The following is a 15,496-nucleotide window of genomic DNA, read 5'->3' as shown; positions in this document are numbered from 1 at the left end:
CCTCGGTGCTAACACTGCGATTGATCCGCGTCGTCATGCTGAGTAGCGTTGCCCAGAGCACTGCCTCGCTTCGTCCAAGTTCTGAAGATCTGTCAGCCACCCCAACTCGTACCCTGGTGTGCTTAGAGTTGCCACGGCCTCCGACGGGTTTGAGGCAATATTGTGGTTTGGTGTTTGGTGACGATGGATACATAGTTATGAGATGGCATGAATTGATTTTAGAGGAGAGACACATTATTCTACATTTCTACATTTGTTTAAATGATATTATCATCAGGAGTGGTCAACTGCACTCAAAGGTCGGCCTGAGCCGCAAGAATACTTTTTCAAGGAGGCTGGATCACGTCACGTGTTCTGAAACAAAGACCCAAAGGTGGTCACGCTGGTGGCGTCTCAGGCCCCAAAAGCCAGAAGAATCCCAGTCCCTTGTCTTCGAGTTGTCGCAGGCTCTCCATAATCACTGGGGGCTTCGCAAGCTTGCACGCTTTAACTACAGACGCCCAAGCGCCAGATCCATTTCACCTGAGACTCCCAACTTCTACAAGCCCAGTCTCAGCGTCAGCTTTCCAACCTCCATCTAACTCAACACTCCCAATCCATCCTCAATTCAACACTGAGAAACTCTCATACCACTCTCTCGTCCCACAGTATCTATTGCGACCCTCCCTTGATCACTGTCTCCCTCGCCCATCAATCAACTCCGGCATTTTGACCCCTTTCCCATTTGCATTAAACACCAGATTCACTACCGCAGAGATGGCCGACCGAGAACAACCCTATGACCCTTATATCCCCTCTGGTGGCCAGGGAGGTGCACAAGGACAACAAGCTGGCGGCAATCAAAGAACAGCTGCTCTGCAAGCGGTATGTGGCCTATCTTTCCCATCTAGACTTTCCTACAATGCCGCAATGAGATGGGCATCCAAACTTCGGTGCCTGGATATCCGCAGTCGGAGGGTTCATCAACAAGACTACAAGATCAAGTGGCACATCCAAGTTCGATTGAAACCGTCAAGATCTTGTTCATGATTACCCGCTCTGCAGACCGTTTCAATCGCGCACCCGCACCTCGTCTACAACCTATTATTGGAACATGGGCTAATTCCTATTTATAGCAAATCGATGACACCGTTGGTGTTATGCGTGAAAACATCAACAAGGTCTACCAGAGAGGCGAACAGCTCGATACACTGCAAGACAAGACCGACAATCTGGCACAATCTGCCCAAGGCTTCCGACGTGGAGCCAACCGAGTCAGGAAACAAATGTGGTGGAAGGACATGAAGATGCGCATGTGCTTGATTGTGGGCATCATTATCTTGCTCATTGTTATCATCGTCCCAGCTGGTAAGTTTCCAACATTGAAGCCTCGACGTTCAAGATGACCGCGACTGACTCATTATCAGTGGTTGCAACCCGGAAATAGACGTCGCGACCGGCACAACAGCGTCCACCACGAATTCTCAAGTCCCTCCCTCGAAAGCCATCTGTTGTTTTTTCCACCCGAGCGTTTGTACCATTTATCATCTTCGATTGGAAGATTATCACGGTGTCGCTGTGAAAGGAAGCGCAATTTGGGAGGCATATGAAACTGCTGCTGCTTTGACTCCAACATTTTGATGAAGAAACAGCAAGTCTCCCCAAGGGCTGGAGTGGACTGGCCAATGTGACCAAGAAAGAAATAAAAATCTTCGAGAATGCTCCTAAACACAGGCACCGAGGGCGTCGAAATGGATGGTTTTGACGGATTGACGGACTACTTGTTTCAATAATACCACGGGGTTCATTTTTACACGCCAGGCGTTCATTCCCAATCTTTTTTTGATGCATGGATCAACAGATGCTTTCACTCTCCCTGCTCTTGCTTTGATTCTGCCGTGATCTAGTGATGCTCTTTTTGCATAGATTTTGTGGCCACTCGCAATTGTAAGAATCACTATTCAACCAATTCCCCCTACGACGTACGTAGGTGAGCAAGGACGTCGGGATATGTGATAAAGCCTACGGTTAGTCATGTGGTTATGACGAGGCACTAGTAGATAAGTACATGATCAATCGAAGACGCAATCGAGTATTATTGCCTCAACCCTCATCGACTCACGGCTACTGCATACTATCCGTGTCTGATGGTGGAAAAAATCCATCTTTTTTTCACCTGCAAGTTGCAGGGGAAAACTGCGTCCGACGTTCGGCGGTCCAGGCGCCACTGGGGACTGGTTGATCCCGGCTTTAGGTGGGTGCCACTACCCAACTGGCAACCAAATCGGAGAAGTTTTGGGGGTCGGACAAGCTGCATTCTATCCTCCAACTTCAAAGTTCTTTGCCCTCACTGGCACACCCCCGCAAATATTTTGTTTTGTGCTCCAACAGCCCTATCAGAAACGTTTTTGAGACGGTCAGAAAAAAACCATACGCAAGCCCTGCATTTCTCCATCGATGTAGAATTTATATCTCATCCTCGTGCTCTTCCAGATAACCTGGCCTGTGGGCTCTACCGCTGGTCTCTGTGTCGCATCTCCTCTCCAAAGCATACCTTTCCTCCTCTGCCATTCTTCAATCAAGCTTCGTCCACCACGACCACCACCGCATTCTTCCCAGGTTATCTCTCAGCTGCCGCATGAGTCAACGGCACGATGTCGGCAATGGGTGCTGCTACTGCTGCTGCCACACGGGCAGTGACTCGTGCGACTACTTCTTCTACTCGTCCTCGTTCTTTGCGAGCTCTACGCACCGCTAGAATCTTATATACCCCGCTAGCTGCCCAACACCTCTCTAACCGTCGATCCTACTCTTCTCCCTCAGAACAGCCCTCGACAAGATCTACAGTGGTACAGCTCTTGAGCAACATTGGCTCCAAACGAGAGGTCCAGCAATATCTATCTCATTTCAGCTCGGTCTCCTCCCAGCAATTCGCCGTCATCAAGGTGGGAGGTGCTATCTTGACCGAACATCTTCAGACACTGTCTTCTGCACTGGCATTCCTCAATCACGTCGGACTATATCCTGTTGTTGTACACGGTGCAGGTCCTCAGTTGAATAAGATTATTGAAGACTCCGGCGTTGAGCCACAATTCGAGGATGGTATCAGAGTCACTGATCCCAAAACTCTAGGTATTGCACGGGCATTGTTCTTGGAGGAAAATTTACGATTGGTGGAAGAGCTCGAGCGCTTGGGTGTGCGTGCTAGACCCATCACATCTGGCGTCTTCAGCGCTGGGTACTTGGACAAGGAAAAATACAACTTGGTGGGCAAGATCAATCATGTGGATAAAAGACCTATCGAAGCAGCTATCCGGGCAGGATGTCTACCAATTCTAACCTCAATGGCCGAGTCCCCAGAAGGACAAGTCCTCAACGTCAATGCAGATGTCGCAGCAGGTGAATTGGCCCGCGCTCTCCAACCATTGAAAATTGTCTATCTTTCGGAAAAGGGTGGCCTCTTTAACGGAGATACCAAGGAAAAGATCTCCGCCATCAATCTGGATGAAGAGTATGATCAACTCATGACACAGTGGTGGGTTCGCCATGGCACGAGGCTGAAGATTAAGGAGATGAAAGAGCTCCTGACCGATCTGCCCCGGACCTCCAGTGTGGCCATCATTCACCCTGCAGACCTCCAGAAGGAGCTCTTCACGGATTCCGGTGCTGGCACACTCATTCGCCGTGGAAATAAGGTTCACAAGCATTCCTCCGTCGACCAGTTCAAAGATCTTGAACAGCTGAAGGAAGTTCTGATTCGTGATCGAGCTGGACTTGACGCCAAGGCCGTGGTTGACCGATATATTAAATCTCTTAGAGATCGAGAATTCGGTGCTTACTTTGATGAACCCATGGAGGCCTTTGCACTTGTCCTGCCACCTAATGGAGAGACTTCCCTCGCCCATTTGGCAACCTTGACTATCACCAAAAACGGCTGGCTTACCAACGTCGCAGACAATATTTTTGCTGCCATCAAGAAAGATTATCCCAAGCTGATGTGGACAGTCAAAGAAGATGATGAGAATCTGGCCTGGTTCTTCGACAAAGCCGATGGAAGTCTTTCCAAGGATGGTGAGGTCCTCTTCTGGTATGGGCTTGAATCAAGTGATGAAGTTCGAGATTTGATGGTTGAATTTACCAAACATGGTCGACAAATGTTCGGTGACATCAACCTAGAATCCAAGCTGCAAAGAGCTGCCAGAGCCGCGTCCAATACAGTCAATGCGCCAGTTCAGCAAAAGCGATCATTCTCAACACAGTCAAATCCCTTGAGAGCGGCAAGAAATGCTCGGTTCGCAACCACACCAGCCCTTCGAGCCCGGATGTACTCCACAACCAACCCAAATCCTCCTCTAGGCTCGAAGAATAGCTCAAATACCGAACCTTCAAGAGTAGCACTCATCGGTGCTCGTGGCTATACTGGAAAAGCTCTTGTCGATCTCATCAACCGACACCCACATCTAGACCTCCGCCATGTTTCTTCACGAGAATTGGCAGGACAAAAGCTCCAGGGTTATAGCAAGCGTGACATTACGTATGAGAACTTGAGCGTGGAAGATGTGCGACAGATGGAGGAGAATGGAGAAGTGGACTGCTGGGTAATGGCTCTGCCGAACGGCGTTTGCAAACCCTTCGTGGATGCCATTGACCAAGTCGGCAAGAATAGTCTGATTGTCGATCTCAGTGCGGACTACAGATTTGATCCTGCTTGGACATATGGTCTTCCCGAGTTGGTGGATCGCTCTGCCATTGCCAAAGCCACCAGAATTTCAAACCCTGGATGTTATGCCACTGCAGCACAAATCGGTATCGCTCCATTAGTACCATATCTTGGAGGACAGCCCACCGTCTTCGGTGTCTCTGGTTACTCCGGCGCTGGAACAAAACCAAGTCCCAAGAATGATGTCGACAACCTGACCGACAATCTCATCCCTTACAGCCTCACAGATCATATCCACGAGCGTGAGATTTCCAATCAACTTGGAACTCCCGTCGCTTTCATCCCTCACGTCGCTGTGTGGTTCCAAGGTATCTCTCACACCATCAATATCCCATTGAAGGAGGAGATGAGCTCGCGAGATATCAGAAACATCTACCAGGACAGATATGCTGGCGAGAAGTTACTCAAGGTCATTGGCGAGGCTCCTTTGGTCAAGAATATTGCACATCGCCATGGTGTCGAGGTTGGAGGTTTCGCAGTTCACTCGAGCGGTAAGCGTGTCGTGATCTGTGCTACGATCGATAATCTATTGAAGGGTGCTGCCACTCAATGTCTCCGTAAGTTTTTCCTCCGATCATAATATTTGGACAGAAGAGGTATGCTGACCGACGACAGAAAACATGAATCTTGCTCTTGGCTATGGCGAGTACGAGGGCATCCCAATGGAATAGGAGGTCGAAGGATAAATTGCGTACTAAGACAGCCATGGTTTTTCTCCATGGGTTACTCGCTGGGTTCTTCGCATTCCACTGTTCAGCACCACTGTTGACGCAACTCAAAAAGGCTAGACTTGAGATAGATGGGTGTTGATTCCAACGGTGTATGTATATAGGCCTGAACTACTTGACACACCGAAGCAGATCATGTCAACCAACTAGAAATGGGGAGTGCTATCAAGGTGGAATATTTGCTGTCGCTTTTGCTTTTGCTTTTTGGTCATTCGGCACAGGACAACCTTGAATTTATAAGAACGGGGGGGAGGAAATATAGGCTGGTTTGTGATCCCCAGAGCTCCGGTTGTCCACATGAGAATCATGCCATGGGCTCTGCTAAAAAAGAACGCGCTTTGCACAAAAATTTTGATAGGGGAGGATGGATTAATGTGATTGAGAATTCCTTTGAAGCCAAAAACCCCAGAAGTGTTGCTGCTCATGGTTGTTCTGAAGCTTGCTCTTGCTCACCGGCAGGGTTTCTGCGGTGTTCTTTGGACTTGGTCGGTGGTCTTGTGTTCCTTAGGACCTACTTCACTGTGCGTGTCGACACCTTTCACCACGGCACACCACCTCTCACTCTGCCACGGTTGTGCTCTCGTTCTGTCAGATTATTCCTCTCTCTTCTCCTCTCTTCTCTTCTTTCTAGTGACCGGACCACGAAGATTTGGAGACTCGTTTTCTCGCTCTCACAGACTGGCTTCGCCCTGTGGCTTTCTCATCCTTTCTCGTCCTCTCTACCACAACTCTCTCACTGCTCGTACCCTTTTCCTCACTTCGGAAAACATCACCGCTGCGAAAATGTTCTACAGCCACGAAGGTAAGCACCATGTTCTTGCACGCCACTGCGGTTGAAAAATACCCTCAAACTAGGGGTCTCCTGTCTTTGAACGTCACATGCTCACTATCCACCGCAGTCCTCACGAACAGGCAATACGGCGTTGCCACGATCTGGTAGGTCTCATTAATCCCACCACTCACTCTCTTGCTGTCTTGCCAGTGATGAGCCCCATTGAAGCCACTTCCATGCCTTTCATGATATTTAAGGCCCACAAAGAAACCCCAAATTGACCAGCACATACATAGGCTCGTCGCAACACTCGGCAGCAAGTCCAGCCTGAAGAAGATCACGCGTCGCGCGATCCTCGACGTCGATTTGCCCAAGGCATGCCAGACTATCACGGAGCCAGAGGCACCGCTCGCGTTGCGGTTGCAGGGGAGTCTATTGTGAGTTGTTACCCAAGCATTTGGCGAGAAATTCAAATTTGATGTGATCTGACTTGTGTCTTCAGGTATGGCGTTTCACGCGTCTATTCTCAGCAGTGCGGGTATATTCTTACCGATGTCACGAATCTGTGGGACAAGATGCGTGGGACGGCGGTTACTCTGCGGCAGATGGATTTGGATTTGGAGGTTGCGAATACCAGGTGAGTATGATGCAGGGTGGTTCAAGACCGATCTCTGACGGGTTGCTTCAATAGGCCAGAACAACTCAATCTTGCAGAAGATCCTGCATTCATTCCTGACCTCGATATGAACTTCGACCTTACGGCCTTTGGCTTCTCATCCGATGACTCGAGCATGGCCAGTTTCTTGTCCCCCAGAACAGCTGCGAGTAGTCAGTCGAGTATGTTTCCCGGAGAAGATCAAAATCAGGAGGAGGAAGGAGAGGGAGAAGAAGGGCTCGACCTTGTCGTGCCACCTTACCATACTCCTGGAGATGGCGAGATCGGGCGCTTCCAAATGTTTCCTGGTGCGGGCACGAGCTCAGCTGTCCAAACGGGTCCAGTGGCCTTGTCGTTCGATGATGAGCCCATTGAGGACGACGGCCTTATCTTCGACGTTGATGATAACGGCGTGCTACGAACGGTTGCTAGTGGCGGGTATCAATTGAATGAACATCCAGAAGTATCAGGAGCGGATCATGTTCAAGACCGAGCAAATGTCCATGGTGAGCTTGCTAATGATCCCTTGGGAGCCGCAGTCGTAGCCAGCAGCGCTCGAGGATATGTTGCCCCCGAAGATGATGGTCTTCTCTGGGGTGATGACGAAGAGAATGTGCATGCCGACGCTAGCGATGCTGTGTCCCGTCAATCGAATGTCACTCCGACTGGATCAGTCAACAACCCAGATCCGTCATTCCAGCCATCTGATGGACCTTCAATCACAGCAGCAGCAGCAGCAGCAGCACCACAACAGCGGGCACGTCGTATCAAGTCTCTTCAGCCTGATCAATTCACCGAGCTGAGCAACAAAGACCTAAAGGACTGGAATGAGAATTACCTCGTCAATATGCAAGCTGCACTGCGCATCAAGCAACAGCAAGTCTCATTGGGTGACGCCAGGAAATATGCTGGACTCTGGAGTGTCGGGCAAGGTTTGGGAAGAGTGGCTTTTGCCTTTGCCAATGATAACACGCCACACCCGCTCGCGATCTTCAGCGGAGACTCTCTGTGGGAGATGCTTCGTGGTATTGAGCCGAAAACCCAAAGTCGCACAAAAAGGTCTCATAGTCAGTCTGAAGGGACAGACCAGTCTGAGGCAGGCAGTAGGAGAGTCAGAGCGAGGACTCCGCCGCCAGGAGATGTGGGTCACGGCTTCTTGGAAGACGACGGCCATATTATTTTTGACGACGGTGACAACGGAGAAATCAACCCTTCAGGCGACGATGATTTCAACATCGAAAGTCAGGTCGGACGATATGCACCGCCCTCGCTACAAGACTACTCATCTGGAATGCCTTGGAACGTCTCGGCATCGCGACAAAGCTCTGCCCAAGCACTCGGAAGCGGAGTGATAGCGAGATTGAGCTCCAGCGTCGGAACAGGAGGTGGAATCCCAGGTGGGATGGACCTAGCACCATTGGGCCCGCCATCTTCCGCTCTGGGAAGGCGTGGATCACGTCTCACGTCTGCGAGTCCACTTCTGGGCAGAGGGCTTTCCAGGTTAGGGAGTGAAGACTTGATTGATCCATCGCGACTGACCATTGACACTGGAGATGACTTTGCCGAACTCGACCAGCAGCTCGGAGCCGATATTGATGTGGACTTTGAGCTATATGGACCGTCGGCGATTGTGGATACACAGCTCGCGCAGCAGAGTCAATGGGTCACGGCGACACTGGAGAATGAAGCATACAATTTCCTCAGCTTTGTGCAGGCGCATCTGCGGAACGAGGTCGGAGTGAACGGTAGCGAGCAGGGAGGAGAGGAAGAACAAGATGAGAACGGTGCACGACGTGGTGTTGTCACCTTCAGTGGACTCCTCCCTGCTGAGCAGAATTCTCGAGTCGTTGCCGCTCAGGGAATGCTCCATGTGTTGGCTCTGGCTACGAAGGGATTGCTTGATATCTATCAAGAAGTGGCGTTTGGGGAAATTGAAATGACCGTCGCAGGGGAATAAGCTGCACGGTTATGGAGGGCTCCTGAACACCCTGAAGAGGGAATGGAGCTCATCCACTTGAATGAGGAAATGTACAAGTACGGAAAGGACTGGTGCCGGACGGAAAAACATGTGGGATTGCTAGGGAATGATATGGTGATTGACTAATAATGACTTGAACGGACGTGCTTGTGGGAAGATAGCTTGAATGGGGTACCGAGTAGGATGTAAAACATGATGATCTTATTGCGGCCCTGGGAGATGGGAAGGGGCGCCAACCACTTCGGATATCTCGTAGCCGAGCGATTCAAAGGTCACAGGAAATGGAAATGATATCACTTCGGAAAGGTCAGCCTGGTTAGCTGCTGCATAGAGGATGATTACGATGCTAATGTGGATGATGACCGTTTGATCGACAAACACTGCAAGGAGGATCTGTGGATAGGTGACCATAGGGATAGTGGTTCAAGCCAGGAGGCGTGGAAAAGAAGTTGTGGCGTAGAACAAGGTCAAGCCACCATCAAGCCACCATGGAAATGCGATGTTCAAGTCTTGTGACAGTTTTGGTTTCATCATGTTATCCTCTTCCACCACTAGGAAATGCATTATAGGGGATCCGCAAGGACACGGGCTGGACTGGCACACCGGTCATGTTCAGAACATTTTTTGCCATCCAGAGGCTTTACGAATAAGATCACAAATACCTGATTGCAGCACCCCAAGTACCTCAGGAGTTGGTTACACAGCCCGGGGAGAGGACGTAACCACTGACCAGTGACGGTTCACCACGGACAACCATTTTCTGGACGGTCAACGCGTCTGGGCCAATGCTTGCGTGTTCAGGTTCAGGTTGCTGAGCGATCGGGTGGCCAATGCAGGCGGTCGTCTAGCGGGAGATCCAAGTACTCGAGTGTTGGTTGCGGCGAATCATGAGTCTGTGCCTGGCATGAACAGCCTGAGCCACTGGACTGACTTCTTTGTTCTCCGCAATCAATCGAGATGAATGAGGATCATCGATGTCGAGACTCGAGAGTCCCGAGCAGTGATGATGCTGGTGGTGTATGTATCAGACAATCATATCACTTTCAGCACCATTTCTTGCTAGCAACCCCCCCGGTTCAATATGGACCAGAGTCCTTATGCAATCCGTATATGGATTCCGAGATTACGTTAGATTCAAGTTGGATCCAGATCATCCAGAACTCCAGTTTAGAGATTACTGTCTTCAGTGCTATTTTCTTTCTTTCTTAGCGACCGGGCGGCTCTCCCGTCTCATCCTGGTCACTAAAAGTACCTAAACCACTATTCGCACGCCCGAGTCCCGCCCCAGAACCCCCCAGTCTTCCAACGTGGCCCCAAAACGGCCCTTGCGCCGAACGCAAAGCTCACCAAGTTAACTAACCACGGGCAACCGAACCACTCGCCTTTTGACCACTCCGTCTACAAGACTACTCTCTACAGTTGACATTCTTGTCTGCTCATCGCCTTGCACCGCTCAATGATTTCTGGTCTTGACCACATTGTCTAATTTCTCGACACTCCACAAACATCGCTGAACGTGGACAGCGGCTCCTCCACCAGCGTCATCTAAAATTCCATCATTTCATCCCCACTGTCTTTCCCGTTTGCTTGGGAAAACAATGGCTTGCGACCTTAGGAGGCCTTGAATCCTAATATAGCATTATTGCAACACTCGTCAACCTCATTCTTGACTAGCACGCACCCACTTCGAGAGTGAAGTGGATTTTCTCTCCCTTCGCTCCTTCTGCAAAGCGCAACTGAACACCCCTTGACACCACGGTTGACTGCCCTCTACACAATCATGGCTGGCCCTCAGCACCGTCAGCAATGGCAACAAGGTCCAGCTACTGCCCAGCCAATATATCAACCCGATCGCTGGAACGAACAAAGACAATGGCAAGAGCAAGGAAGATCTCAGGGCGGTTACAAACAGGAGTATCAACGGTACAACGACTACCCCAATGGCCACAATGGGCATGCTCCAGGCCCAATACAGGCTCAATATCAAGCGCATGATCAGTGGCAGGGTCAAAATCAACGGCAACCTCAAGATCACTACCAGTACTCCCAGCCGGCCCCTCATGAGAACTACTCAAACTCTCGAAATGCCTATCCCAATGATTACGGTCAAGAGCAATATAATCAAGGTCCATCAGCCGGTCGCAACTATCAGTATGACGAACGATATCGAAACAACAATGCTCCACCCGGAAGACCGCCTGTGCAGCAACATCCAAGCAACCAGTCCAACGAGAGCCGACATTCACCCCGAAACCATAAATCCGATCATTCTGGCCACAAGTCTCGCCCTAAGCGTAAGTCGGTTCCAATCTTTCAAGAGACCATATCACTGACAACTCAAAGCACGTGAGAGAATTCTCCAGCCTAGCTCTCCAAAGAATCTTGCATGGGATAACCCCTTTGGCGCATTTCCTCCAAAGCAAAAGCCCGATGATAAAGAAAAACATACGAGCCTGGACAAAGCCATGGATGATATGAGCATTAATAACCGGAGACACAGCGGAGGACCCGAGAGACCTTCGACATCTCATGGTCAGCGAGGGCAGTCTTCCAGAAAAGATCCACAAAGACCGAATACCTCGCACGATCGTCGCCCTGAACCCTCTCGTCCCTCTTTTGATTCTCCGATGCCTCCACTTGGTCGTCAATCTCCCGAAGTTGCCCGACAATATCAAAATGGAAGACCTCCACCAGGATCCATGCCAAGCCCACCGAGACATCCAGCGCAGCGGCAACCACCACCACCTGCTGCACCACAAAATCGAGGCCCTCCTCCTCAAAGCCGCTCTCGACCTGGTCAATACAATGAGCAGAACTCATATGATCTCCGAGATGGTCACAATCCTGGTGGTAATGGGTATGGACCCTCGAGAAATCAACGTGAATTTTACGGGCTCGACGAAGGCTATCAGCGAGACCATATTCCTCAATCAATGGCACACCAGTCTCCAGTTGATGATCCTCGTGATCGAAACAACCTACAACGAGCACCAACGTTTGAAGAATTCAATCCTCCTCCCCGCGCAATGACTACTGGTCATGTGGATCAGGGTGGCTATCGTGGAGTACACGCCGGCGGATTGACTCAGACAAGAAGCCATGAAATGCCCAATTTCGATGCGATCCCGACAAGGCCGAATGAACAACCGGACGAACTGTTTGGGTCGAGCCCACAATCACAATCACAATCACAGCCGGTGTATCAGAAGCCAGTTTATCAAGTGCCAGGATCATATCCCAACCCAGGAAATTCTCGACACAATCAATCGGATGAGCAGGAATTGGTCTCTCCTCTGGCGGAGTTTTCATTTGATCTTCCACCCAATCGCAGCCAACGTCCTATGACACCTAGTCGAAATGAAACAGCGTCTGTGCCGAACTTGTATCGCCCACCCACATTTGGGGAAGAGAGAGGCTATGAACAACGACCAGGAAGAAACGATGGATTTCAAGACTCCCAACGACAGCAGACACCATCCCAGCCTCCTCCGAGAGTAGCAAGTCGGAATGGGATGAAGCCTCAGATGAATGATGGTCGTCCCCCACCAATGCCTGTCGTGGCCCCCAGTTACCGCTCAATCAGCGAGGGGCAGTTTTCACGAGGGCACTCGAATGAAGGGCCGAGACCGGATGCAAGGAGTTTTGATATGGGCAACCCCTATGATCAAGAAATCCAACAGAATCCGAGAGGACCACCTGCAATGGCCGGCCAAGTACCGTATAATCAAGATTGGAACCAGTCAGCGCCGAATCAGCCAAATCAGCAACATCAAAGGCCACAATATGGACAAGGCCCACCTCCAAGGTCAACTTCTCAAGACAATTACAATGCTGGAGCGTCCCAGCCCGGACCACCACAGCCTACGTTTTCAGGCAATGCACATCCAGTACCTGTCCGTCACTATGGCACGCCCGCTCCAGTGACCAACAACCCAGACTCGCTGCCAGCTCATCCGGAACCTGCCAGGCAGGGAACAGGAAACTTTAACAACGGCTACGGTGTGCAAAACGGGCCAAGAACAGGACCACCACCAACAGGGCAACCTCCGCCACCTACCAACCGACAAGTTTCGGGACCTGTCGCAAATGGTCGAGCTTCACCTCCCATTACCCTGCAAGAGGTCAACGCTATGCGAGAAGCCTACAGCCGGAGTCCCAATGATCATGAACTGGGATTGAAGTTGTCAAAGAAGCTGGTAGAAGCTGCTCGTGTTCTTTCAGATGAAGGAGGAGTGGCTGATGCCAAAACGACGCAAAAGAATCGAGAAAGATATATCTTTGATGGACATAAGATAGTCAAGAAACTTGTAGCGGCCAATTATGCGCAGGCTATGTTTTACTTGGCAGATTGTCATGGACAAGGACTTTTGGGACTGGCAGTTGACCCACGAGAGGCATTCCTTCTTTATCAATCTGCAGCGAAGCTAAATCATCCTCAGAGTGCATATCGAGTTGCAGTCTGTTGTGAATTGGGACAAGAAGACGGAGGAGGGACTCGAAGAGATCCCATGAAAGCCGTCCAATGGTACAAACGGGCTGCCACATTGGGAGATCCGCCTGCCATGTATAAGATGGGCATGATCTTACTGAAAGGACATCTTAACCAGCAAAAGAACCCGAGAGAGGCTGTGTCTTGGCTCAAGCGAGCTGCCGAGCGTGCAGACCGGGACAATCCGCATGCACTGCATGAGCTTGGTCTGCTATATGAATCTGCAACGCCCACCGATCACATTGTGAAAGATGAACGATACGCGATCCAACTGTTCCAACAGGCGGCAGAGCTAGGCTACAAGTATTCACAGTTCCGACTTGGATCGGCCTTTGAGTATGGACTGCTCGGATGTCCCATCGATGCGCGCCAGAGTATCGCGTGGTATACGCGGGCAGCAGCTCAAGGGGAGCACCAGTCCGAGTTGGCCCTCAGTGGGTGGTACTTGACTGGATCCGAACCACTCCTGACGCAGAGTGACACCGAGGCATTCCTGTGGGCACGGAAAGCAGCGAGCTCCGGTCTCACCAAGGCGGAATACGCAATGGGATATTTCTTCGAGGTGGGCATCGGGACGGCCGTTGATGTGGAGGAGGCGAAACGCTGGTATTATCGAGCTGCTGGTAAGTTTTTGTAGTGTGCGGGTTTTATGAGTGTTCGTTTGCTGACATATTCCAATAGCGCAAAGTCACGTCAAGGCACGCGAGAGGTTGGAGGAGTTGAAGAGGGGTGGTCAACGGCAGCAGAAGACGCGCATGTCGAGAACGAACGTCAAAAATGACGGCGAGTGCTCCGTGATGTGATGTGATGTGATGTGTATGAGAGTATGCAAGCAAGATGAAAGACGAAAGACGAAAGATGTAGCAAAGATGAAGATGAAGATGTGGGCTGACGAGTGCGGACCTTTTTGATTCATTTCCATTCAGGTATTCTCCTTGAGAGGAGCGTGTGTCGTTTTCTAGCTTCCTCGGAGTCACAAAGTAATTACTTGGGCGTGGATTGTGCGCTGATGACGGGTCGGGCGATATCAGTAAACACCTATCCAATATAGGAATTCATGGGTGTTTCGATTTCATGACATGAAGAGAATGAGATCATATTCGGCGAACCATCGCCCAAGGCGTAAAGAAGACCGCCAGTAAATCCACAGCCTGATTCTGGAATGCACTGCAATTCCACTCTACCCCCCGATCCCACGCTTTCACTTCTACAGAGACGTCGTATCATCTCGATGAACGAGATCGACGTCGGGGTTGATCTCTCTGGCGATAGAGGTCATCCGATCGATAAGTTTCTTAAAACCTCTCCTTCGACCCGGATCCACGAGGCTCGCGGTGGTGGTGCAAGCCAGTAGCGGAAAACAGAGCCGGGCAGAACAGGGGCCAAGCCAGTGCGTGACATCAAAGTCACTGACTGGTCTTTGTCTGGTCAAGTGAGAAGCCACAAAAGAGGGATGAGGTCATACACACAGTTCGATAAGGTTGGTGTGGCAGTCCCTCTTCCCTCTTCCCGCATCTCAATCCTTTTCCTGATCAACCGATGCCACGATCTTGATCGATGGCGAGTGCCACTAGTGTCTACTCGTAAGGCACGACTGTGCCACAACTTCAGGCGAGATTTCCTGGTTCTTGTCTTCAAAGGTAATTCTAATTGTGGTCCATTCATGCACGAAATCTTCCATCGACCAGTCTCTTGACTCTTGGTGGTTCGCTAACCCATTCAATGAGAATCACTCCGAAGTAACCTTGAGAAAAGTCGCTTAATTCCCTCGGCTTTCCCATGGAACAAACGCATCTTCAAACCCTGCACCGCCACTTCCATCCGACCCAGTCAAATCATAACCTCCATCACCATCACATCTCCAAGTCTCAGATACTTTTCTTTCGACGGATCCAAGTTCCATCCTTCATCTTGCTTCGGATCTTTTCTAGGCTGACGCCTCTTTTTTTTTTGGTGCCAGTGCTTTCTCTAAGGCTTGAATCCATCAATTCTGAAACTCATCTTTCGCCTGGCCCTATCAATTCAACTTTTCTCTCGGAGTCAGCCGCACTCTCTGGTCCCCCCCCTCCTGGGTACCTCCACATCTGTCCACGGTCCAAGGTAACTAACTGTCTGTGCGTCATTTTACCCATCTTCTCATCGATGGCAAAAAGTGTGGGGTTTTGGCTGGCTGGC

At 50.5% G+C, this 15,496-nt stretch overlaps 3 protein-coding genes across 3 annotated transcripts; all 3 read left to right on the top strand.

Moving 5' to 3' along the window:
* Positions 1–756: 756 nt before the first annotated feature.
* On the top strand, positions 757–5,370 carry ARG6 (Protein arg-6, mitochondrial; the record flags this gene model as incomplete). Its single annotated transcript, XM_064844668.1, has 4 exons — positions 757–864; positions 1,116–1,347; positions 2,803–5,256; positions 5,315–5,370. 4 exons carry the CDS (start codon positions 757–759, stop codon positions 5,368–5,370), a joined length of 2,850 nt encoding a protein of 949 aa, XP_064712528.1.
* Positions 5,371–6,238: 868 nt separating this feature from the next.
* On the top strand, positions 6,239–8,811 carry LTR84_001040 (uncharacterized protein; the record flags this gene model as incomplete). Its single annotated transcript, XM_064844667.1, has 4 exons — positions 6,239–6,363; positions 6,496–6,636; positions 6,702–6,836; positions 6,891–8,811. 4 exons carry the CDS (start codon positions 6,239–6,241, stop codon positions 8,809–8,811), a joined length of 2,322 nt encoding a protein of 773 aa, XP_064712527.1.
* A 1,801-nt stretch (positions 8,812–10,612) lies between these two features.
* LTR84_001039 (uncharacterized protein) lies at positions 10,613–14,124 on the top strand (the record flags this gene model as incomplete). Its single annotated transcript, XM_064844666.1, has 3 exons — positions 10,613–11,126; positions 11,176–13,944; positions 14,003–14,124. 3 exons carry the CDS (start codon positions 10,613–10,615, stop codon positions 14,122–14,124), a joined length of 3,405 nt encoding a protein of 1,134 aa, XP_064712526.1.
* Between the last annotated feature and the right edge of the window lie 1,372 nt (positions 14,125–15,496).

The sequence above is a fragment of the Exophiala bonariae genome (assembly GCF_035927105.1).
Source record: "Exophiala bonariae strain CCFEE 5792 chromosome Unknown scaffold_1, whole genome shotgun sequence".
NCBI classification, from domain to species: Eukaryota; Fungi; Ascomycota; class Eurotiomycetes; order Chaetothyriales; family Herpotrichiellaceae; genus Exophiala; species Exophiala bonariae.
The sequence above is the reverse complement of the archived record's forward strand: the minus strand, read 5'-3'. Positions and strand labels throughout refer to the sequence as shown.